This window comes from Tachypleus tridentatus, chromosome 5, assembly GCF_004210375.1.
Source record: "Tachypleus tridentatus isolate NWPU-2018 chromosome 5, ASM421037v1, whole genome shotgun sequence".
In the NCBI taxonomy this organism is placed as follows: domain Eukaryota; kingdom Metazoa; phylum Arthropoda; class Merostomata; order Xiphosura; family Limulidae; genus Tachypleus; species Tachypleus tridentatus.
This window is the reverse complement of record NC_134829.1, coordinates 4957261-4985102: the sequence shown is the minus strand read 5'-3', so window position 1 is coordinate 4985102 and position 27842 is coordinate 4957261. Positions and strand designations below refer to the sequence as shown.

The 27842-nt window shown below is 34.2% G+C and overlaps 2 protein-coding genes across 5 annotated transcripts in view; both read right to left on the bottom strand.

Moving 5' to 3' along the window:
• LOC143250414 (uncharacterized) overlaps positions 1-9597 on the bottom strand; it is an 88648-nt gene extending 79051 nt beyond the window's left edge. For all 4 annotated transcript variants that reach the window (XM_076500871.1, XM_076500873.1, XM_076500872.1 and 1 more), the window contains exon 1: positions 9289-9597. The gene's annotated coding sequence lies outside the window, so the exon portion shown is untranslated. The remainder of the gene's footprint in view (positions 1-9288) is intronic.
• Positions 9598-19435: 9838 nt separating this feature from the next.
• Caf1-55 (chromatin assembly factor 1 p55 subunit) overlaps positions 19436-27842 on the bottom strand; it is a 37742-nt gene continuing 29335 nt past the window's right edge. The window contains exons 10-13 of the mRNA XM_076500870.1: positions 27640-27766; positions 26565-26777; positions 24276-24386; positions 19436-19708 (exon numbers count right to left, since the gene is read on the bottom strand). Coding sequence (XP_076356985.1) covers positions 19640-19708; positions 24276-24386; positions 26565-26777; positions 27640-27766 — 520 coding nt within the window. The 3' untranslated portion in view covers positions 19436-19639. The remainder of the gene's footprint in view (positions 19709-24275; positions 24387-26564; positions 26778-27639; positions 27767-27842) is intronic.

The window sequence follows — 27842 nt, the reverse complement described above, 5'->3', positions numbered from 1 at the left end:
TTCAAGTGTTACTAGGGGACGGTTAACACATGTAACCCTTGTCCAGCACTCAAGTGTTACTAGGGGACGGTTAACACATGTAACCCTTGTCCAGCACTCAAGTGTTACTAGGGGACGGTTAACACATGCAACCCTTGTCCAGCACTCAAGTGTTACTAGGGGACGGTTAACACATGTAACCCTTGTCCAGCACTCAAGTGTTACTAGGGGACGATTAACACATGTAACCCTTGTCCAGCACTCAAGTGTTACTAGGGGACATATAGATCCCTGTATAAGTGTTATGTTATGTTATATTATCTTATCTTATCTTATATATCTAACAGTTCATACTGTTTTAATATATGTCCCTGTACATCCTCACATCCAACAGTTCATATTATTTTAACACATGTCCCTGTACATCCTCACATCCAACAGTTCATATTATTTTAACACATGTCTCTGTACACTCTCATCCAACAGTTCATATTGGTTTAACACATGTCCCTGTACATCCTCACAGTTTACTGTTTTAATTCCATTATTTACCACTGAATACTCCCATCTAATATTTCATCCTATTTTACTTTTAATATACAATACTGTTTAAAAGTGTTAGAACAAAATCAAACATTAAATCCCAGGCTACTTTCAAAGAACTATGGGATGTAAATCACAGGTGAAATAACAAGTTATTATTAATCTTTATACTTAGTACAACAGAAACTCGGTGGAAGTTATTGAGTTCATCAAACAGTTAATATATTTGTGTCTCCCTTTTTGTTTTAACAACTGTAGGCAGTCTTTCACGCAGTCATGTAAGATATTTAATCAAAATATCCTTTGGGATTTTACTCCAAATTTCTGTAATACACTCCCATCATGTTTCTTTTAACGTAGCTTTTGATTTGTCAATTTTTTTATCTATCAAAACCCAGATTTGCTCAATTGAATTGAGATTGGGGCTCTGTGGGGCCATTACATCATTTGAACATCTCCAGTAGCTTCTTTCTTGGCTAAGTAATTTTTACATAGATTGGATAAGTGTTTAGGGTCATTATTTTCTTGATAATAGAATCATTTACTGATAATACACAAAACATTGGTATATCATGAAGGAACATTATCTGATGGTACTTGTGCTGGGCCATTATTTCATCTATTTTCCAAATATCTCTTGTCGACTCAGCAGAAAAGCACCCCAAACCATCATATTGTCTCCCCCATGCTTCATGGTAGGTGCTATGTACTCAGGTAAGTAGCTTTCACCTTTCTTAAGTTTTAAATCAAATATTTCAAACTACGACTCATCCATCCGTAACACACTTTTCATATCATTAACAGTCCAGTTTATGTACTTTTTAACATATTTTATTCTATTAACAATATTTGTAGATCTAAGTCAAGGTTTTCCTAACTGACACACAACCAAATATTCCATTATCATTAAGTCTTCTTAATACTGTAGATGTGGACACTTTTCTATCATTTGGTACATGGTTGTTTATCTCATGCTTGAGATCAGTAGCAGTCTTCCATCTGTCTGAGTTCATGTTCTCTGTCTCTTCCTTTCTGAGTTTAAAAGTTACCTGTCTCGGTCTCACGATCTAGGGTTTACTTGACAGTGTTTAGGGAACATTTCAAGTATGTAGCTATTTATCTTAGAGTCCAACCAGAATCATGTAAAGCTTTTATTCAAACTCTCTGCCATACTTAAATTCTCTAAGCTTATTGGGTCATTTAATGACAAAAAAATATATAGTGTTCAACACTTTTCATAGAGATTTATTTGTGAAGTGCTATTAAACTGATTTTATCTGACATATACCACAACAATATACTAGCTCCTCGCTACCTTCTTCCTGTATAGTACAATATACTAGCTCCTCGATACCTTCTTTCTATATAGTACAATATACTAGCTCCTCGCTACCTTCTTCCTATATAGTACAATATACTAGCTCCTCGCTACCTTCTTTCTATATAATACAATATACTAGCTCCTCGCTACCTTCTTTCTATATAGTACAATATACTAGTTCCTTGATACCTTCTTCCTGTATAGTACAATATACTAGCTCCTTGCTACCTTCTTTCTATATAGTACAATATACTAGCTCCTCGCTACCTTCTTTCTATATAGTACAATATACTAGCTCCTTGCTACCTTCTTTCTATATAGTACAATATACTAGCTCCTCGCTACCTTCTTTCTATATAGTACAATATACTAGCTCCTCGCTACCTTCTTTCTGTATAGTACAATATACTAGCTCCTCGCAACCTTCTTTCTATATAGTACAATATACTAGCTCCTCGCTACCTTCTTCCTGTATAGTACAATATACTAGCTCCTCGCTACCTTCTTCCTGTATAGTACAATATACTAGCTCCTTGCCAACTTCTTTCTCTATAGTACAATATACTAGCTCCTTGCTATCTTCTTTCTATATAGTACAATATACTAGCTCCTCGCTACCTTCTTTCTGTATAGTACAATATACTAGCTCCTTGCCAACTTCTTTCTATATAATACAATATACTAGCTCCTCGCTACCTTCTTCCTGTATAGTACAATATACTAGCTCCTCGCTACCTTATTTCTATATAGTACAATATACTAGCTCCTTGCTACCTTCTTTCTATATAGTACAATATACTAGCTCCTTGCTACCTTCTTTCTATATAGTACAATATACTAGCTCCTTGCTTACCTTCTTCTTCTATATAGTAATAATATACTAGCTCCTCGCTACCTTCTTTCTATATAGTACAATATACTAGCTCCTCGCCACCTTCTTTCTATATAGTACAATATACTTAGCTCCTTGCTTCTTCTTTCTATATAGTACAATATACTGAGCTCCTTGCTATCTTCTTTCTATATAGTACAATATACTAGCTCCTTGCTACCTTCTTCTATATAGCAATATACGAGCTCTTTATTATCTTCTTTCTATATATACAATATCCTTAGCTGCCTTCTTTTCTATATAGTACAATATACTAGCTCTTTGCTATCTTCTTCCTGTATGGTACGTTCTGCTAGCTCCTTGCCTTCTTTCTATATTAGTTAATATTTCTATCTTTTCATATAGTACAATATACTAGCTCCTTGCTACCTTCTTTCTATATAGTACAATATATAGCTCTTTTGCTATCTTCTTCTGTTAGTACATTCTGCTAGTCTCCTTTCTTTCTGTATGGTACAATATACTGAGCTCCTCGCTACCTTCTTTCTATAAAGTACAATATATGATATGCTAGCTCCTGTATAGTACAATATTGCTGCCTTCTTTCTATATAGTACAATATACTAGCTCCAATACCTTCTTTCTGTATAGCAATATACTAGCTCCTTGCCAACTTCTTTCTATATAGAACAATATACTAGCTCCTCGCTACCTTCTTTCTATATAGTACAATATACTAGCTCCTTGCTACCTTCTTTCTGTATAGTTTATAATATACTAGCTCCTCGCTACCTTCTTTCTATATAGTACAATATACTAGCTCCTTGCTACCTTCTTTCTATATAGTACAATATACTAGCTCTTTGCTATCTTCTTCCTGTATAGTACATTCTGCTAGCTCCTTGCTACCTTCTTCCTATATAGTACAATATACTAGCTCCTTACATCTTCTTCCCATATATATAATATACTAGCTCTGCTACCTTCTTTCTATATAGTACAATATACTAGCTCTTTGCTATCTTCTTCCTGTATAGTACATTCTGCTAGCTCCTTGCTACCTTCTTTCTATATAGTACAATATACGAGCTCTTTGCTATCTTCTTTCTATATAGTACAATATACTAGCTCCTTGCTACCTTCTTTCTATATAGTACAATATACTAGCTCCTCGCTACCTTCTTTCTATATAGTACAATATACTAGCTCCTTGCTACCTTCTTTCTATATAGTACAATATACTAGCTCCTTGCTACCTTCTTTCTATATAGTACAATATACTAGCTCCTCGCTACCTTCTTTCTATATAGTACAATATACTAGCTCCTCGCTACCTTTTTCCTGTATAGTACAATACACTAGCTCCTTGCCAACTTCTTTCTATATAGTACAATATACTAGCTCCTTGCTATCTTCTTCCTATATAGTACAATATACTAGCTCCTCGCTACCTTCTTTCTATATAGTACAATATACTAGTTCCTTGATACCTTCTTTCTATATAGTACAATATACTAGCTCCTCGCTACCTTCTTTCTATATAGTACAATATACTAGTTCCTTGATACCTTCTTTCTATATAGTACAATATACTAGCTCTTTGCTATCTTCTTCCTGTATAGTACAATATACTAGCTCCTCGCTACCTTCTTCCTGTATAGTACAATATACTAGCTCCTCGCTACCTTCTTTCTATATAGTACAATATACTAGCTCCTTGCTATCTTCTTCCTGTATAGTACAATATACTAGCTCCTCGCTACCTTCTTCCTGTATAGTACAATATACTAGTTCCTTGATACCTTCTTTCTATATAGTACAATATACTAGCTCCTCGCTACCTTCTTCCTGTATAGTACAATATACTAGCTCCTCGCTACCTTCTTTCTATATAGTACAATATACTAACTCCTTGCTATCTTCTTCCTGTATGATTTACAATATACTAGCTCCTCGCTACCTTCTTCCTGTATAGTACAATATACTAGTTCCTTGATACCTTCTTTCTATATAGTACAATATACTAGCTCCTCGCTACCTTCTTCCTGTATAGTACAATATACTAGCTCCTTGCTACCTCCTTCCTGTATAGTACAATATACTAGCTCCTTGCTACCTTCTTTCTGTATAGTACAATATACTAGCTCCTCGCTACCTTCTTTCTATATAGTACAATATACTAGCTCCTTGCTACCTTCTTTCTGTATAGTACAATATACTAGCTCCTCGCTACCTTCTTTCTATATAGTACAATATACTAGCTCCTTGCTACCTTCTTTCTATATAGTACAATATACTAGCTCTTTGCTATCTTCTTCCTGTATAGTACATTCTGCTAGCTCCTTGCTGCCTTCTTTCTATATAGTACAATATACGAGCTCTTTGCTATCTTCTTTCTATATAGTACAATATACTAGCTCCTTGCTACCTTCTTTCTATATAGTACAATATACTAGCTCCTTTGCTACCTTCTTTCTATATAGTTATGATATACGAGCTCCTTGCTGCTTCCTTCTTTCTATATAGTTATAATATACTAGCTCCTCGCTACCTTCTTTCTATATAGTACAATATACTAGCTCCTCCTGCTACCTTATTTCTATATAGTACAATATACTAGCTCCTTGCTAACTTCTTTCTTTCTATATAGTACAATATACTAGCTCCTTGCTATCTTCTTTTCTATATAGTACAATATACTAGCTCCTCGCTACCTTCTCTTCCTGTATAGTACAATATACTAGCTCCTTGCCAACTTCTTTCTATATATACAATATACTAGCTCCTTTGCTATCTTCTTCCTATATAGTACAATATACTAGCTCCTCGCTACCTTCTTTCTATATAGTACAATATACTAGCTCCTTGCCAACTTCTTCTATATATAATACAATATCTAGCTTGCTATCTTCTTCCTGTATAGTACAATATACTAGCTCCTCGCTACCTTCTTCCTGTATAGTACAATATACTAGTTCCTTGATACCTTCTTCTTTCTATATAGTACAATATACTAGCTCCTCGCTACCTTCTTCCTGTATAGTACAATATACTAGCTCCTCGCTACCTTCTTTCTATATAGTACAATATACTAGCTCCTTGCTATCTTCTTCCTGTATAGTACAATATACTAGCTCCTCGCTACCTTCTTCCTGTATAGTACAATATACTAGTTCCTTGATACCTTCTTTCTATATAGTACAATATACTAGCTCCTCGCTACCTTCTTCCTGTATAGTACAATATACTAGCTCCTTGCTACCTTCTTCCTGTATAGTACAATATACTAGCTCCTCGCTACCTTCTTCCTGTATAATACAATATACTGGCTCTTCTCAATATACTAGCTCCTTCTATCTTCTTTCTATATAGTACAATATACTAGCTCCTTGCTATCTTCTTCCTGTATAGTACAATATACTAGCTCCTCGCTACCTTCTTCCTGTATAGTACAATATACTAGCTCCTCGCTACCTTCTTTCTATATAGTACAATATACTAGCTCCTCGCTACCTTCTTTCTATATAGTACAATATACTAGCTCCTCGCTACCTTCTTTCTATATAGTACAATATACTAGCTCCTCGCTACCTTCTTTCTATATAGTACAATATACTAGCTCCTCGCTACCTTCTTTCTATATAGTACAATATACTAGCTCCTCGCTACCCTCTTTCTATATAGTACGATATACTAGCTCCTCGCTACCTTCTTTCTATATAGTACAATATACTAGCTTCTTGCTACCTTCTTTCTATATAGTACAATATACTAGCTTTTTGCTACCTTCTTTCTAATGGTTGTTACTACTGTTCTTTTAACACATTTCTAACTGCTGTAATTAAGATATTTTTTAAAAATCCTATTTCTCGCTCAGTGTCTCATATGCAAGTCCTAATTATTTAACGACTTATAACTTACTTTCAAATATAGGGGTAAATAACCTCCCCCCTCATGAGTAAGCACGAGGACTTATTAAGCCAAAATTCGGAGTTGGAGTTGGCAAAAGACGAATAGTCAATTACATCTGTGTTTAACTGCGAACAGAGAAACAAACACACCATGTGTCGCGTTGCTACTTGACCTGGTTTTTGTGGTAACTCTGAAATTAAGTATTGAAGATTTATGACATGATTCACATTTATCGAAAGGTTTTTTTTCACTTCAGTGGTTTTAGAGTAAAATTAACCAATGAATAGTTTGCTTATTTTAAGGCCCAGAACTACACAGTGGGCTATCTGCACTTTGCCAGTCGCAGATATCGAAACCATATTATTAGTAATATACGCTCTCAAGCTTACCATTGAGTCATCAAGGAGTAGTGTGTGTGTGTGGGGGGGGGATAAATCAGTAGTTTATGTGAGCCCGAAAATAGCTCGTGCGAGCTACCACGAAGCACCACAGTTCGAACGCAAATCGAGCTAAATTCTTTACAACAGGATACACAACTATCTATTCTCAGAATTACAAACTGTTTTTCTTCGTTTTTAAATAACCAGTTTGACTAGAAAACTAGGGCATGGTACTTAGCGAAGTGAGCTCTAACCCAAAATAAACCACACAGAAACTAAATAAGAACGTTTTAACAGTTTATGTGGAACACACCTCACTGAACATAGTTTTCAAAATTTGTCGTCCTTGTATGATTCAAACGTTTTAACGAGCTACAGTGGCCATAGTAACAGCACATACTGAAGTTTAAACGAGCTACAGTGGTCATAGTGACAGCACATACTGAAGTTTCAACGAGCTACAGTGGTCATAGTAACAGCACATACTGAAGTTTAAACGAGCTACAGTGGTCATAGTGACAGCACATACTGAAGTTTCAACGAGCTACAGTGGTCATAGTAACAGCACGTACTGAAGTTTCAACGAGCTACAGTGGCCACAGTAACAGCACATACCGAAGTTTAAACGAGCTACAGTGGCCACAGTAACAGCACGTGCTGAAGTTTCAACGAGCTACAGTGGTCATAGTGACAGCACATACTGAAGTTTAAACGAGCTACAGTGGTCATAGTGACAGCACATACTGAAGTTTCAACGAGCTACAGTGGCCATAGTAACAGCACGTACTGAAGTTTCAACGAGCTACAGTGGCCATAGTAACAGCACGTACTGAAGTTTCAACGAGCTACAGTGGCCACAGTAACAGCACGTGCTGAAGTTTCAACGAGCTACAGTGGCCATAGTAACAGCACGTACTGAAGTTTCAACGAGCTACAGTGGCCACAGTAACAGCACGTACTGAAGTTTTAACGAGCTACAGTGGTCATAGTAACAGCACGTACTGAAGTTTCAACGAGCTACAGTGGCCATAGTAACAGCACGTACTGAAGTTTCAACGAGCTACAGTGGCCACAGTAACAGCACGTGCTGAAGTTTTTACAAGCTACAGTGGCCATAGTAACAGCACGTACTGAAGTTTCAACGAGCTACAGTGGCCACAGTAACAGCACGTACTGAAGTTTTAACGAGCTACAGTGGTCATAGTAACAGCACGTACTGAAGTTTCAACGAGCTACAGTGGCCATAGTAACAGCACGTACTGAAGTTTCAACGAGCTACAGTGGCCACAGTAACAGCACGTGCTGAAGTTTTTACAAGCTACAGTGGCCATAGTAACAGCACGTACTGAAGTTTCAACGAGCTACATTGTTTTATTGTGTTAAAATAACGTCCAAGTAATAACTTTCCTTGTGACTCAACAGTAATTTTGTGGACTTGTGACGCTAAAATCTGGTTTCGATACCGTGGTAGACACATCGTAGACAGCTGGTTGTTATACTTTGTTGTAACGTACAAACCGTCTTCGTGACGTTTATTACTTTTCGTTTGTGACTGGAAAACCTGTCATTATGGAAGAACGTAATGACGAAACACCTGAACTCTTGGAACTACGTTTAGTGTACACAGAAACTTGAGAAACAGAATTAGCTAATCATAGACTGTAAAACATACGATGTACCATCACTTGGACAAATATTTAACATCAAGTTGCAGTTATTTCATCATAGGCCTAATCCTTAATTAGTAAATATGACACCTGCTCTTATTTTTAAAATATTCCACGATCAGTGGGACAATAAAACTGTACACTTCTTACTGTCCTTCTTTTCAGGGGCGACAAGAGACCAGTAATATTCTCCCACTCCCAGAACAGGTCAAACGGAGTAAGTTGGTGGTAAAAGGCTTATAGACAGCCGATGTTACATAGCATGAACCCTCTTCCCATGTTCATCATTGTCATGTCTTGTTTCACTGCTTGAACAGTACTACATTACCTTCAACAGTAACGTGTAAAGTATACTTATGATCGTATGCGGTAAAACGTGCCAACTGTTACATGTTGGTATATACAGAATTAAAACGTGTTAAATAATTCATCTGTAAAATGAGGAATCACCTCTTGGCAAATAAAATCATTGTTTCAATTTTCACTTGAGGAATTGGTCATATCTTAAAATTTAATAAACCAAGTAATGATGATTGTTATTTCTCACGCTAAAAATACAAATATATTTTAGGTTTCTGTAAAATACCTCTCTTTTAACCCTTACTGATTTAAACATATGAAAATACTGTTAGATACGCTAAAGAAATATCTTACCGTCTAATATTTTAATTCGAAAGATATCCACACTAAAACACCGTTGTCAAGGTATCCCCAAAGCTCGCACTGAAACGATAAAGCCATAGAATAGATGAATCATTCAGACGGGAATATCCTAGACGGTTTTAAAATAATTTTCCAAAAGTAACAATCCGAAACTGTTTAAACTACGTAACCCGTCTCGGCACTCCAACCACGTCTTTCCATAAAAACCCACCATCGTTGCCGGATGATTATCTTGTTGTACGAGCCGTAATAAAATACATGTTTCACGTGGCACGAGCGCCAGACATCCGTTAATATAGCGGCTACAGTATTCGCTGCTTCTCTTGGCCGCTAGACGTAGTGATCTTATCCAATTAACTGGTTCCGTTTGTGTTCACGTGATCGTTTGATTGGACTTAAAGCCAACACATTTTTAGTACTAAAGAAAGCGTTTCTATTACTCACTCTCATAATATTAAAAATTGGTCACACATAAGGTGAAAATAAAACAAATAATGTTTCTATAACCTGTTTCAATAAACTATGGAAACTTAGTTTTGGGAGTGATTTCTATTTTTTGAACGTGCGTGATTTGGTCAAATAAATCGCAAGTTGTAGATCGGACATTTATACAGAACATTTATTTAGCTCTGAGTAACAAAGTCAAGAAACATGTTAAGGGGTTGAACTGTTTCACACTGTATGATTTATTTAACAATGAAACCTTTTTAGAGTTCTTAACCAGGAAACTGCTGTGTTTTGTTATGAATTTTAACCACGGACAAAGAGTTAATCTGCACAAGTTTATTGTTAATGTATTTGTTAATAATTGTGAATTTATTTTGCAACAAATTTACATAAATCCGAATATGTTCGTGGAAGGTGTTGAGTGATTTAATAGTAACTGATGGTTTACCAAGTGGTTCTATTGACACTGAACAACACCATCGATTCTATACTCATAAGATATGATATCTGAAGTGGGTAAAGTTATACTATAATAGCAGAAGTGGGTCAAGTTATAGTATCTGAAGTCGATCAAGTTATGCTATCTGAAGCGGGTCAAGTTATAGTATCTGAAACAGGTCAAGTTGTATCATAATGTATGAAGTGGGTCAAGTTATAGTGTCTGAAGTGGGTCAAGTTATAGTATCTGAAGTGGGTCAAGTTGTATTATAATGTATGAAGCGGGTCAAGTTATAGTACCTGAAGCGGGTCAAATTGTATTACAATGTATGAAGCGGGTCAAGTTATACTATAATAGCAGAAGCGGGTCAAGTTGTATTATAATGTATGAAGTGGGTCAAGTTATAGTATAGTAGCAGAAGCTGGTCAAGTTGTATTATAATGTATGAAGTGGGTCAAGTTATAGTGTCTGAAGTGGGTCAAGTTGTATTATAATGTATGAAGCGGGTCAAGTTATAGTATCTGAAGTGGGTCAAGTTGTATTATAATGTATGAAGTGGGTCAAGTTGTATTATAATGTATGAAGTGGGTCAAGTTATAGTGTCTGAAGTGGGTCAAGTTATACTATAATAGCAGAAGCTGGTCAAGTTGTATTATAATGTATGAAGTGGGTCAAGTTATAGTGTCTGAAGTGGGTCAAGTTGTATTACAATGTATGAAGCGGGTCAAGTTATAGTGTCTGAAGTGGGTCAAGTTGTATTATAATGTATGAAGTGGGTCAAGTTATACTATAATAGCAGAAGTGGGTCAATTTATATGATAATGTATGAAGTGGGTCAAGTTATAATATCTGAAGTGGATCAAGTTATGCTATCTGAAGTGGGTCAAGCTATATTATAATACTTGCAATGAGTCAAGTTATATTATAATATTTGAAGTGGGTTAAGTTATATTATGACATCTGAGTGGAACCCTGTTTACAGGGTGTTTGAATTAGTAAAACATAAGAAGCTTATGCCGCTCTCTCTGTAGAAGATTGTACATATTATGATAAGTTAAAAGCAGCTATTCTCAAAGCATACGAGTTAGTACCAGAGGCTAATAAAACACAGCCATAGAATCGATGAATCATTCAGACAAGAATATCCTAGAAGGTTTTAAAATAATTTTCCAAAAGTAACAATCCAAAACTGTTTAAACTACGTAACCCGTCTCGGCACTCCAACCACGTTTTTCCATAAAAGACGCCCAAAGTTTCGAGGTTATCACAAGCAAGATGTCCACGAATAAAGATATTTATTTTGACTGACGATGTAATTCTATTTCATGTCGACAAGAGTTTTAACAAACTTAGACAATTATGTCTGACTGATGAATTTGTGCAAGTGACAACATGCATCAAAACTTTCTTGGATGAAAAGAAAGTTGAAATCCCACAGGAAGCACGTGCTCTTTCCAATGATGACACTTTAACACTTAAAACTATTTTCCAAGAAATAAATTCCTGACACATCAGGAAAAACATCTACATCACATGGCCAAAAGTAGTGGACATCTGACCATCACACCCATATGTGCTTCATGAACATCTCATTCCAAAACCATGGGCATTAATATGGAGTTGGTCCACCCTTTACTGCTATAACAGCCTTCATTCTTCTGGGAAGGTTTTTTACCAGATTTTGGAACATGGGTGCGGAGATTCGCTCCTATTCAGCCACAAGAGCATTAGTGAGATCTGGCACTGATGTTGGGCGGGAAGGCTAGGTTCGCACTCGGCGTTCCAATTCATCTCAAAGGTGTTCGATGGGGTTGAGGTCAGGGCTTTGTGCAGGTCAGTCAGGTTCTTCCACACCAACCTCGGCAAACCATGTCTTTCTGGACCTCGCTTCGTGCACGGGGGCATTGTCATGCTGAAATAAAAAAGGGCCTTCCCCAAATTGTTGCCACAAACCTAGAAGCACACAATTATTTAGAATGTCATTTATGTTGCAGCATTTTTGTTTTTGTTGTTTTGAATTAAGTACTAAGTTACACAATGGGCTATCTGTGCTCTGCCCACCAGGGATATCGAAACCCGGTGTTTAGCGTTGTAATATGTTGTAGTATTAAGTTCACTGAAACTAAAGAGTCTAACCCAAACCATGAGAAACAGCCCCAAACCATTATTTCTCCTCCGTAAAACTTTACAGTTGACACTGTGCATTCAGACAGATAAAGTTCTTCTGGGATCCGTCAAACCCAGATTTGTCCGTCAGACTTTCAGATAGTTAAGCGTGATTCATCACTCCAGTGTACGCATTTTCAATGCTTCAGAGTCCAATGGCTGTGTGTTTTACACCACTCTAGCCAACGCTTGGCATTGTGCATGGTGATCTTAGGCTTGTTTGCGGCTGCTCGGCCATGGAAACTTATTTCATGAATTTTCCGACGAACAGTTCTTGTGCTGACGTTGCTTCCAGAGGCAGTTTGGAACTCGGAGTGAGTGTTGCAACTGTAGACAGAAGATTTTAACGCTCTTCAGCACTCGACGGTTTCGTTCTGTGAGCTTGTGTGGCCTACCGCTTCGTGGCTAAGCTGTTGTTGCTCCTAGACGTTTCCACTTCACAATAACAGCTTACAGTTGACCGAGGCAGCTCTAGCAGGGCAGAAATTTAACGAACTTACTTGTTGAAAAGGTGGCATCTTGTGACAGCACCACGTTGAAAGTCACTGAGCTCTTCAGTACGACCCATTCTACTGCCAGTGTTTGTCTATGGAGATTGCATGGCTGTATGCTTGATTTCATGCACCTGTTAACAATGGGTGTGGCTGAAATATCTGAACCCACTAATTAGAAGGGGTGTCCACATACTTTTGGCCATGTAGTGTACTTGTTCAATCCATTAAAGATGAGAGGTTCTCTAAAAAATCCAGCTTCTCTAGTTTGAAATGTTTTGAGTTAGGATAAATCTTTAAAATAATCAAAACCTGTCTGCGTTTTTATAAATAACCTGGCTATGTTACGTCCGATTATTGGTGTTTGAAAAGAAAGAAAGGCAACACCCAGTTCTTTCGTGTCTGCATATGGACATAGTTTCACAATATTACCGAATGTTGTTTATTTGACCACTAATAAATGGATGATGTAGTTAGGAAGCAATTTAGACCTTATCTGTCTGTTGATTATATGTCTTTGTCAACTGACACTGCTAATCCAATACCCATACGTATTTTACGTGATACTGGGGCGACTCAATAACTGTTTTTAGAAGGTGTATTAGCTTTAGATTCAAGTTCTGCCACTGGTGACTCTGTTATTGCTTAAGGTATACAGGATAACTTTGTTAATGTTCCTTTTTACAACATTTAACACCAAATTTAGTTACTGGACCAGTTGTGGTTGGAGTGAGACCTACTCTACCAATTACTGTCATATCGTTATTGTTGAGAAATGATTTGGCTAGAACTGTGTTAAAAACAGCAAATCAAAATCTCTGACTAATAATAATTTGTTATAAACAAAAGCAAGCCCAAACAAAAATATAAAATGGTGCACTAACTGAAGGGATTTCCAAGGTACAAGATATAAAATGTCCCCTAGGTATACACACACACACACATATATATATAATTCTGAGTTAAAAATTGAATTACGCTAATTTTTAATTCTCTGTGGTGTGTGTGTATGTTTCCTTATAGCAGAGCCACATCAGGCTATTTGCTGAGTCCACCGAGAGAAATCGAAGTCTTAATTTTGGTGTTGTAAATCCATAGACTTACCGTTGTACCAGTGGGGAACAATTCTCTATGGAGGGTGGTGTAACAGATTTACTATTATATATTTATTTTAATACCTATGTTTGTTTCGTTTTAATATATATTTAGAAATACATGTAACTTACATTTTTAAATGTCTATTGCAAACGTCCCGCCTATTTTCTATTGTATGAATCAACAATATGTTTTAAAAAAGCACAAGCATATCTTCGAATGTTATTGCCAAATGAACTTTCGAGAACTTCGTTCACCCTAAACGTTTATAAATCGACGTGCTAGGACACAGTATATATTGTTGGTTTGCTACATTTATTCAGTACATTACAAACCTCGGGAACTATAACTGTGATAAAGACTTATTAATTGGAAAATTGTGGTTATTTGACCAGAAACGTTTATAGATTTTGAACATCATATTCTGTTTATCTTCAGAGAGTTATCTTTAGATGTTATTATTTTTACGAGGACATTAGTTATTTCTGGTGGTGAAAAGTCAGCTTGTAAATTGCGTGAAGCCAGCGAAGAATAGAGCTGGCTAGCTACCTGTTAAGTAAATTGTACTGATATCAGCTGGAAACTTTCACATCGTAAACCATTGATAAAATATTCAATTCCAGATCAGCTAGAGCATCAGTATTTATTTTTTTTTATATTTGTAAAACATTTGTATGTAAACCATCATTTGTAATAACTGTTATTATAAATCGTATTGTTTGTATATCAAAATATATTTGTGTTAAGAAAGAAAATTGCGTGTATCAGTCTTGTTGGCAAAATATCTTAAATTTGATTACATATCAATATTCAACTTCATGTTTCACACCGTTTGAAATCGTAATACATCACATAATAAATCGGAGACTCGTCCGAGACGAATTACAAGTAACACATCAAAGCTATTTCCATACTTTCTAACGACATTAATATAGATGTAATTATATTTTTCCTTCGACATTTTTTGGCTCACATTTACGATGACAGTTCCTGGTATAGCCAATGTCATTAGTTTGTCTTGAATGACACAAGTAACTCCTCTTGTTTCATTCTTGTGTAATTTATTCTTATATGTGGGGTCTCCTGTTGGAGGCCTGGCATGGCCAGGCGTGTGACTCGTAATCCGAAGGTCGCGGGTTCGCGCCCGCGTCGCGCTAAATATGCTCGCCCTCTCAGCCGTGGGGGTGTATAATGTGACGGTCAATCCCACTATTCGTTGGTAAAAGAGTAGCCCAAGAGTTGGCGGTGGGTGGTGATGACTAGCTGTCTTCCCTCTAGTCTTACACTGCTAAATTAGGGACGGCTAGCACAGATAACCCTCGAGTAGCTTTGTGCGAAATTCCAAAAACAAACAAACAAACTCCTGTTGGAATCGTGATAACACACCCTAAAATCTAGTGTTTGATTACCTGCAAAACGCTGCAGATAGCCCAGTGTGATTTGGCTCCAAAAAACAAAAACGTTTATATGGGAATGTAAGTCACTAAGTAATATCAGAATGTAAGTCACTAAGTAATATCAGAATGTAAGTCACTAAGTAATATCAGAATGTAAGTCACTAAGTAATATCAGAATGTAAGTCACTGAGTAATATCAGAATGTAAGTCACTAAGTAATATCAGAATGTAAGTCACTAAGTAATATCAGAATGTAAGTCACTAAGTAATATCAGAATGTAAGTCACTAAGTAATATCAGAAAATAGTTTAAATCAAAATTTTATTATTCAAATATGGCAGACAAAAACTCCAGTCTTTTAGCCTTCTAAAAAAGGAAAACTTAAGGTTCAGTTTAATATTAGGTTTAACATTGTTAATGAACTTTAAATTATATAGCTGTTCAAAATAATTGGAATATTTGGCTTGGATGACATATTGTAGCTAAATAGCCAAGTGACCCTTAGGTTTCAAGTTTCTTCTTCTTCTTCATGTGTCAAATCTGCGGCAGACATCGACAACCATGGCATGCCAGACTTCTCTGTTGTCAATGTTTCAAGTTTAGACTTCCTTAATAAGAAACCAAGCTCGGTTTTCTTGTGACAATCGGTTACTTTAAGAGTTTAGAAACTTTAAAACGGGTTCAGTTGGTTCAAATTTAGGTACTGTACCGAGTAAATAGAAACTGACATAGGACGATTAGTTGAATTTTCCCAGATTACTGAAAAAAAACACAAACTTTGAAAGCTGTTGCATGATTTCAAAGATCTGTTTATTGTTTAGTTCAAAGCCATGCTATGGGCAACCTGAGTTATCTACACTGCGGGGTATAGAACCCAATATTTCAGGGTTTTGGAGCCCATGAACTTGCTGTCTGCACCTGTTTGTTCTTTAAACGACAATAAGGAAGTCGAAATATATAATTAACTTGACGAATCAAGACATGAAGTTTACTATAGTCTTATACTTTACGTCTTACATTATTGTTTCATCATTAACTATATTTTAGACTTTCCAACACTGCACATTGTGTTGTGTTTTCAAAGTACTCTATTTCAGCACCGTACTTCTCAAGGCAGTGTATTTTATCTTACCTAAACCATTCACGTTGAATGCCTTCTAATAGTAGTGTGTTTTAACCCTGCACATTGCATGCTTTCTCAAAGCAACTAATATACTATCTCTAAGTCTGAACGCTGGCCACCGAAGACCTACAGGCGAGTAGCCATAAAAGACCTACTGGTATGAACATGGCTCTGACAGATAAAATTCCCACCAAAAACTTAAGCTACAGGTTAAAGAATCCTCGTGCGATTTTTAAAAAAAGGTTTGCACGTTTTTAAATTATCACTTGCACTAAAGATGTCGCTTCAGGCGAGTGTGAAGTCCGTCAGATATAAGTAACATTTAGGTATGTAATTTTCACGTGTTAATGTCGAATGTTTTGGGGTTGCATTTATGTAATAATGTTACTACTGAACTCTGTCAGGTTTCTTTGTATACAACTATCCATAGAAATCACGATATGTTTTTATTCCCATGGGAAAGAATGTTACGAACAAAAGTTTAATATTTAGACTGTGAGAGATGAGTCTTGTAAACTGTGAATGTATAATATAAACACATATACGAAACGAATAAAATATTTCTATAGGAATATAATAATAGTAAGTTATTTAGAACAATGTAATACTGGTCATAGGTAAACTAGAAAACAATGATTACAAATACTTATAAATGAATCCCGGTCAGACCAAACATGTTCGCGCTCTCAGCCGTGGAGGCGTTATAACGTGCGGTCAATCCCTCTATTCGTTGGTAAAAAGAGTAGCCCAAGAGTTGGCGGTGAGTGGTGATGTCTAGCTGCCTTCCTTCTAGTCTTACAATGCTAAATTAATCCTCCTTGGTGATCATGATGTGTACTGTTGTAAAGTGGTACAGTTTGTTGTTAATCTTCCTTGGTGATCACGATGTGTACTGTTGTAAACTGGTGGTTTGTTGTTAATCTTCCTTGGTGATCATGATGTGTACTGTTGTAAAGTGGTACAGTTTGTTGTTAATCTTCCTTGGTGATCACGATGTGTACTGTTGTAAACTGGTACAGTTTGTTGTTAATCTTCCTTGGTGATCATGATGTATATTAATATAAAGTGGTATGTAGAGTAGTTTTTGTTTAAAAAAATTCTAAAGCTTGCCATGTTCACAACACATTGAATTTTGCAAGTTTTCTATGATCGATTTTCTGTACAATGATGACAATTCCACAGGATCCACTTGAAAACAGTGATTACACAAATCTCCATCTAGTGACTTAACCAGTTTCTTCATGTGGCTATTTTATTCTCTTGCTTGAGATGAAGTTATTGTCTTATCCTAGTGGGTCCATATCAGACTGTACCAAGTTGATAACTATTCCTCCATTTTCCAATGTTACATACAATGAATGGATATCCCTGTATTAGAAACTATAAATCCAGAATCTAAAGACATCTTTAGGATCTCAGCATGTGAATATTTGTATTAAGAAAGGCTATTACATATACATTCCATAACTGTTGGCATCAAACTACATACATAATACCAAATTATGTAGTTCTGATACATTGTGTTCCACTACAACTTTATATCGGTTATGGTTGTTGCTTCATTTGCATATTCTGGACTAAATAAACTGTACAAATTCATCATGTCTTTTTATGAGTAATGTATGCTTTAGATAAACCTTTCATCACACAAAAAAGGGGAGGTGAGAAACTTTGTCATGTTTCCCATATAATTCATAACTTTGAGGATCAAATCCCTGTCACCAAACATGCTTGTATTTTGCACTATAAGGGGCATTATTATGTAATAGTCAATCCCATTATTTCTTGATAAACAGTAGCCTATGAACTGACAACACAGTAGTGTCAATTAGCTGCTTTCCTTGTAGTCTTTCACTTGAATATTAAGAATGGGTTAATAGACAATTTTCAAATAGTTTTACCACAAAATTCAAGAAGCAAGTTTGCAGACATGTGCAAAATTCAGGATTAGATGGTATTTTCTGTAACAAGATTCATTCATGGAAACTATGCACTGTTTCACAGAATAACTGAATTATGTTGTAGTGTCACATGCAGCCAAGTTCCGAGTTTTTGTTTTAAAAAAATTAAAATAAATTGAAAGAGTCAAAACACTTACATGTAATTTAAATAGTACAGTAGTTTTAATTTCATATTTTAAATCTTAGAGACAACTGTAAAAATTTCTTTCAGTCCATCTCTTAATTCTATTGTCACTGTACCTTCTACCATTTCATTCAATAAAACATTACATCGTATCTTGTAAGTGGCAAACGCTAACTACCTCATTGGTTCTAATGAAGATAAAATCAACATTAAAAGTTGTGAATAGAGCCAAAACTTGTTGTTACTTGACGTTTTGTTTAAAAAATATTACTATTTTAAACCTGACGTAAAAATCTGAAGCAATTTATTAATATTTCTTCAAACAGGAAAAATAAAACAAACCTGTAACTTGAAATAACACTGATTTGAAAACCTAAAACATGTTACAATTTTACAAGAACCTAAACAATCGATATGGTTAAGTGAAACTCTTCAGATTACAAATCTGATAGTGTTATTTCAGAATTGTGTACTGTTGTTAACTTTAACACGTTTCTTCAGTGCTATATACTGTTGTCCATTTTGGAAACTGTTCAGAGCTCTCTTCTGTTAGTAACTTTGCAAACCATTCCTACACAGTACTGTGAACAGTTTTGAACTTTCTTAGTGTTATTTGTTAAAGGTACAGTTTTATCTTGTAAGTCTGACATCTTGTTTCACATTAATTGATATTTTAATAAAAAATTTTTTTCTTACATCTAACAATTTGTATACTTCCTTATAATAGTTTTAAAATAATGGAACATGGTCTTAGCTGAGACTTCAAGAACAGAAGCTATGCTTATACCTACCTTAAACACTTGGGATTTTTTCTTTTGAAACAGAAAATAAATAACTTTACCACTTCACTTAAGCATCTTTAAAATCAGATCATCAGAACATTAACAAAACAAAATTTGAGAAACATTAATATATTTGATAATCAAATAAAATACATAAGGTGAACATAATTTCCAAATATTGTTTGAACAGATCAAATGACAGCTGAAAGTGTAAGTTACTGGTGATATCTTGCCTAGTTGATTGAGAGGAAAGACATCTTTAACCAAAACCTTTGGATATGTCAGTTATAGAACCCTCTCAGTTGAACATCAGGTATTCAAGAAGTGGATGCTTCTAGCTCGGATGCTGGGGTTTCCGGCTCTTCGTCATTGTATATGTTCTCGGCCTAAGTGAAAAGAGGTTTTAAAAAAACACTCATAAAAATTAGTTACCGTATCTTCCTGCAAGGTACCTTCTTAAAACTGAAATAAAGTGTAATATGTAAAAAGAGTAAAGATATAAATTATCAGAAACAATGAGTAGTCCATCTTTACCTGCTGTCACAGGACTATTGACAAATGTACTTTACACAGAACAAGTTCAAAAATGAAATTAACATTGAAACCATAAAACTGTTCATGTGTCATCACACAGACTTGAAACTATAAGACCGTTCAAGTAACTACACAACCGTAACTACAGAAACATGTTCGTGGGTAACCATACAGTTGAAACTATAAAACTATTCATCAGTAACTACAAAGATTTGTCTTTTAAAAACTATCTCAACTGGTACTTTAAAAGAAAACTTAATATTTTTTACTATATGTCACTGTACCTATACTGTATAGAACAAGACAGAGGCCGAAAAAAGTATTTCACTCTACATATGGAATTCAGTAAGTAACTGTTCTCTTTGTAACATTTCGTCTCACACAAGTCAATATTTATGAAAATATTTTAAAATTTATATATTAATTTTACTGTTATCTGTAAAAGAAAAGTAAAACTAGAAGTTTTACATATTCAACCACTGTTAACTTATTTTTTGTTCATTAACAAATTTATGTTTCTGATTTTTGTTACCATTGTAACAGTTATGTTCCCATATCAAGAATAAGAATGTTGGTCTCCATTATGTGAAACACTTGACACCACTATGCTTTTGAAGATCTTAGACAAAAGAAATATATCTTTAGCTTTCAAAATACGCAAGCAACAAAATGAAATTCATGAGAATCAAAGTTCAAAGTTGTATATTTAAGATAATTATATTCAACACTCAACAGTGAATTTTCAAGACCTCATTCTACAAAACGTGATATTCAACCTTCCATTATCAATGTTTAGAGTTAAGAACCTTAGCTTCTACTATTCACAATGCATCTTAACTTTTGGTTATACCCAGGAACCAACAAACATTTCAGATTCACTAGTAACCATTAAAATTCTGTTGACAAGGATGAATGAAAAGCAATTTTCACTTTTAAACATGATACTATAGTTTATTACTGCTACACATGGTCTACCTGTACACTACATAAGATAAACATGATACTATAGTTTATTACTGCTACACATGGTCTACCTGTACACTACATAAGATAAACATGATACTGTAGTTTATCACTGCTACACATGGTCTACCTGTACACTACATAAGATAAACATGATACTGTAGTTTACTACTGCTACACATGGTCTATCTGTATAGTAGATAGGATAAACATGATACTGTAGTTTACTACTGCTACACATGGTCTATCTGTATAGTAGATAGGATAAACATGATACTGTAGTTTACTACTGCTACACATGGTCTATCTGTATAGTAGATAGGATAAACATGATACTGTAGTTTACTACTGCTACACATGGTCTATCTGTATAGTAGATAGGATAAACATGATACTGTAGTTTACTACTGCTACACATGGTCTATCTGTATAGTAGATAGGATAAACATGATACTGTACTTTATTACTGCTACACATGGTCTATCTGTATAGTAGATAGGATAAACATGATACTGTACTTTATTACTGCTACACATGGTCTATCTGTATAGTAGATAGGATAAACATGATACTGTACTTTATTACTGCTACACATGATCTACCTGTACACTACATAAGATAAACATGATACCGTAGTTTATCACTGCTACACATGGTCTACCTGTATAGTAGATAAGATAAATGTAGCATGACAGTTCATCACTCATGCTCAATGTCTACACTTCAAGAACAAAACAAACTGTACAGTTCACTGATGTTTTAAAGAATATATTTCCAAATAATCAAGAATGACAGCCATAATAGTTCCTGAAAATGATTAGATTATAATCTTCCTGGCACATTCTAGGCAATTCTGAGGCACGAAATATAAAACATTATTTACTGCTACAATGATCAGTAAATACTAAACTTTTACCCATTCAACTAATGTTCTAATTAGAATTGGTAACATTGGTTTGTGTCATACAAGAGATTCGTAAATGAAAAACTACATCAAACATTGTCACTAATCATCTATTTGAAATTAGTGTTTCTCATAATTCAATTCTCACAAGAATAATCTATAAGTTGAATGTTACTGACTACAAATGTGTTGAAATTTAATTTCAAGAACTATAGTTATCAAAACTATATACCACCTAACAATCATTTCACCAAGTACTTGGACATACGCTGTTTTCAAATGATAACTGTAATGATTAGACCAGTTAAGTATAAAATGATCCTATAGATACTTCGTTAGCTTTCCTAAAAATAACATGCAGATAAACCTACATGGGCTTTCAACTGATTTAGAACATTGGCAGTTCCCTGTTTTCATATTCTGGCCTCCCATGCACAACTTAAAATTTAATATATTTCACCTCTGATGAAAAGCCCCTAGCATACTAAAGAAAACAATTCCAAAGACTGTCCTTAGTTGCATGATCTAGGCTTTATTGGATCAATATTTTCTTTGTCCACTTCTGAATCACTCTACCTGATTTCACATGCAAAAATAATCTTCAATAAAAGAAAAATTTCTACACCAGGTAATTCCAAACAAATCGTGGAACAGCATACACCATTATGGCAAATGTAGAAAGATCTAAAACCCACTTCTGTACTAACCCTTGTCAAACATTTAATTATTGTAAGGAACTTGTATTTTTAAGGTATTCAGATACTTCTAGGTTTAAGACATTTTGTTATTGGTCAGTTATCCATCAACTGGCCAGCTGAAATCATATCAATTCTAGCTTAGCACAGGTGTGAACATAAACAACCTTTGGTTCAGTCTGCTAATACTAGTTACTTTAGACATGAATTTTTTTCAAGTTTCTATATTACACTTATTTTGTCATATTTTAACAGGATCCCAAATATAGTACTGTACAAATGTAGCATCACATATCAGTACTTTTAAGTCTGAAATTATTTTTCATAAATGATTAAAAAACGTGAAAAAGAAAAAACTATTGTTGAGGGCGAAAATGCAAGTAAAATTATAAATTTGGTAAGAAATTGCACAAACCACATCAACAATCATAGCTGGTTCATAACAGTCACCTCAATCCTGTCTTAAGTCACAGATCAAAGGTCATGTCATCACATTTGTTCACTTACATTTAATATGTTATTGAACTATTATTTAATGAAATAATGTAAACAAGTTTGGTATCAAATTATGAAATAACTCAAATTTTAATATTTAAAGGTAAATATTAATTTTTGTGTTTCACATAGTATGTTCAATGTAGCTTTGGTTCAAATTCAATGTTTATGATGTCCAAATACTGAGTCTATAGTTCTGCATGAGTTGGGAACTTAAATAACCAATACTGGCATAATAGTATATAAAACAAGAACCTTGTATCTATTCTACATGCTGACACATCACTATTCTGAAATGTATACAGTGGCCCCACCCACTTATTTCCATGTTTGGAAACACCTTACGTACATGTACCTCTGCCCATGTCAGGTGAATAATTGAAAGCTCAGTGTCCCTCTGGTGTCTTGCTCAGCCATTTTTGGAACATTATTTCGAGTTTTTGAACTAGTATGTTAAACATTCAGTCAACATGAAATCATACTTTATGGTTTTTTTTTTCTTTAGTACACCCAAATACAGCTTAGCTACTAAGTATGATATTCAGTAATACTGGTGTGGTAATTTGGTTTTGGTTATTACAAATGTATATATAAAACAACAACAACAAAATATTTCACATCATTTACACATGAAGTTTGCTAGGCTTAGCAAGCAGCAAACAAGTATATAGTTCATAACTAGAACTGTTTGCTTTATTTTTTTATTTACTGTTCTATGTTTTAAAAAATACCTTTAAGAACTTAGTTGTAAACAGTAATAATGTATGTATACATGTAATGTGTAATAAATTAAATGTGACTATTTTCCACTAAAACAAGACAGGACTGCTTCATAAAGGTCAGTTTTATATTGATGGGTACAGTAACATGATTGCACATGCACCATATTAATGCAACTTCTGTCATGTTAGCCAAGCATAATAAAAGGCAAGTAAAATAAAAAAATAAATGTATATTGTTATGAGACTTAAGATATTTAGATTAAATATCTGTGTTGTATTTTGTAGTCATTCTAGAAGGAAAAAAAGCATAATTTATATTTTCTAACTTTTATGGTGGTTACAAGGTTGGTCAAATCAACAGACCCGTTACAATTACAGTAGAGATAATATAGTTTTACTAAAACCATACATTTGAAATGTATTTAGGAGGTTTTAGACACTACACAAATAATATTTGAGAGTTTTGGGTTGAAGAATAGTTTTTTTAATCTGATTTTCATTCAACAGGTGATTGCATTAAAAATCTCAAGATTTATATGTCTACTCTCCCTGAAGTTCCACTGAATTATTAACTTATCATGTACAAAACTTCATGTTATTATCTTAGTCTACTACTAATTATTTTAGTTTTCTAACTTACCATTTGCCAAACCTGCATGATGTTATCTTCAGATACTGAGCAGATCACCCATGGTTCATTGGGATTCCAAGAGAAGTCAGATATTTTTGCTGTGTGACCTCCGTGAATGAACTTAGATTGGAAAGAAAAAAAATGAAATTTATTCGTGTCAATATAATTATGGGTTCTCAATCTCATGAATGTCTGAATTTCTGTTATCTTAGCTTTAAAAATAAAAAATTATGTTCATACACAAATCAAATTTATTGTAATACATAACAAAGCCTGCACACTTTAAAATATACTAACATTTCTAACTGTAAAATCATGAATAAAATGTTCTAATTTGCTTTAATATCTTCAATCTTTTATTTGCATTCCAATAACTGAGAACTTCTACTGAAAGTTAAGACTAAATTTGACAAATTACAGCCTGAAACTGACAAAATATGTACAATATTTTGAATGACATTTCTGTTGTGTGTTACTTTATAAACAATTAACATTATAGAATCGAACACAGGTGTATATTACAAGGCAAAGACTTTGTGTTTCTTCATACCAATAACCAATATCTTGTCATGGAGAATATGTTTCAGACTTCACTCTTTGAGCTCCTATGGAAAACTGTGATATGGCCATATATACATATACGTATTTCTTATAATGCACTTATCTTAAAATAAAATTTTAGCCAACTGCAGCTAGTGACACTTGCAATGTGGAGGAAGACCTTGGGTAAAATTTTGTTCTTAATTCAAAGAGAAAAATATATTCCTATAAATACATACTTTTCATAAATGGAAGTATTGAAAAATAGACTGTTATATAAGTTTTAAACAACTATACATAATAGGCTTTAAAACTTGGTTGGGAGGCCTATAACTATAGTTAAACTGGTACTGGATGAATTGATGGAGAAACTCAAGTCTGTCATCTCAGAAATAACTGAAAAGGTTCAAGAATCACACATTTCAACAGAATATGTCCGAGACTTTTCTTTTCCAAAGGTTAATTATCTCCAAGTAAAGGTCATTCTCTTGAAGGACTCAACCCTTTGGAATCTGTGCTACATACAAGTGGTAAAAGTATCAAGTTTTATTTTTGTAATCTTCATTACACTTTTTTTATGAACAATAAACCTATTAGAAATATTGGTTTTGAAAAATCAAAGCTTTTGTTTGTTTGCTGTTAAGAGCAAAGACATACCGCAAGCTACACATGCACATTTGATTTGTGTGACAAGAAATTTCCAAAATGTTTTTTTAAACAAAAATATTTCATGTAAGGATTTCTTTCAATTTGAATATCCTTTCATTAACATTTATTTTGGTACTTTATTCTGCCAATCCACATTGCCAGTTATATGAAACAAGACATCACATACATGTCAAGTGCCCTGACTTTTCAAAACAGCATCAAGTTAGATTAGATACTGATTTTGCTGAGAATATTCTTGGTTGAGATTAATTTATATCTTATAGTTTCCTATCCATGAGTAATAATTCATTTCATTTGTGTGCACTGTTTGAATACAATAAACTTAAAAATGCTCAATAAATATGGAATTAAATATTTCACTGGCTCTCACTATATTCTCTGAACCTAACCTGATGTCTTCTTATTGGAGAAAATTTCTGTATCTTTCAAATAAATATGGTTTAATATTCAGACATTTTCAGGAAAGAAAATATCTAATGAAACAATTAAGTTTCTATGTCTTTTGTTTGTTCCTAAAGTCTTCTAAATTTGGTTTCAAATTAAACTGTTCATCTCTACAGGAGCTAGACTTGAGTTTTCCATAACACAATAAATTACTACTCAAGCTGTTTTATTCATTCCCAACTGAGGTATAAAAACTTACCTTTATCAGTAACAAATGTTGCAAGCCAGAGGTTGTAACAATAAAATGTACAGAAATCTGGATAACTGAATTATTAAGGAAAGACAGTTTCTCTTACACTTTGGGAAGGTCAGAAATTTTTAAAATATGTAATTGTTGTTCATAAGCATAAACCTTAAGCTGCACAGAACCTTAAAAAATTCTTCAATTCACTCAAAATCTAAAAAGTGCTTACTGGACAAGGCAGGGTTATTCTCTTATTGTGTAAACCTCAATGGGTTGTTTTTGTAAACAAAACTATACCTGAACTATATGCTGTTATAACCCAAGATTATTTTAACAGAAATATATGTTACATTTATGATGCACTAAATATATATGGAATACTAATGTCTAAAAATATAAATTCTGGAGCAAGTTTATCAGTTGTGACAAAATGTAAGACAACAACAATTATGAGTTCTAACCAGAAGTTCTGGAGGACCATCCTCAGCATCCTCGGCAGACTGCTCTTCTCCGATCTTACTGAGATCCCAAACATGTAGTCTTCGGTCAGTGCCACTGGACGCTAAGATAGTCTCATTATGTGGAGACCACTGAACTTGAAAGATCTCATCCTTGTGAGACTCGAAAGAATGTAACTTTAGTTTGAGGTTTCGCAAATCCCACAGTGCTACAGTCTGGTAAATGACAAACTTACTGCTGTTATACAGTATTTGTAAAATACTGAACTACATACACCTCTCTCAAAAAAAGTAATCTGTCAGTTTTATAACAATTAAAAATAACTGAATATTTTTTAAATATTAAGTTTGGGATTGCAAAACTTGAAGAAATTTATATAATTAGTTCAAAAAATGTACTGGCTAGTAAAACAAGTTCTGTACCCATTTTGTAACTGGAAATATTGTTCAAGTAAATTAAGAATGACATGACAACTTGTTATATCAACGACTTAAAATAATTTAAAAATGAACAAATATTTAAAGATACAAAAACAATCATGTTAAATGAATATTAGTTGAGAGATTTAGATCAGTTGATAAACCAAATTCTTACTAAATTTCCCACACATAACAACACAACTTACTGACAAAAACAATGACTATGTACACATACCAATTTCCCTAAACATTTTTTGGGTTAAAAAAGTACTCTATCATGTCTGTTTCTATATCATGTCTATCACTTGTAGTTTAAATACATAAAGCTTAGAGATGTAGGAAATTACCAAAATTTGTATATTTATTACAGATAGAAATCTAAAGGGGTAAATATGGCACTGACAAAAACTACCCTAAGTGACCAGACTTTAAGGACACTTGTAGTTTATGATAAATATAAAGAAAAGCAAATAATGAAAACCATGTGTAGAGAAAATGATTTTAATAAAAGTAACTACAACAGACAGAACAGTTTGTCATAATAAGAATATCAATTTTGTTTACAATGCTGAATAAAGCACACTAGGAACCACTTAGAAACATTGTACATAATTGTATGGTGAAACCTTTGTGTGACATCACTTCTCAAACATCTTACCTTGTCTGCAGAACCTGTGGCTAATATAAATTCACTGTAGGGGTTGAAAGACAAACAGTTTACTTCAGCTGTGTGGGCATCGACAGTGTGGCTGGGTTTATTAGTGGTATTCGAACGAGTGTCCCAACTATAGAATAGTTATGCAAACAACATTACTTAGTCTGTTTGAAACAAATACAGCAATATTAATGTAAAATATGTTT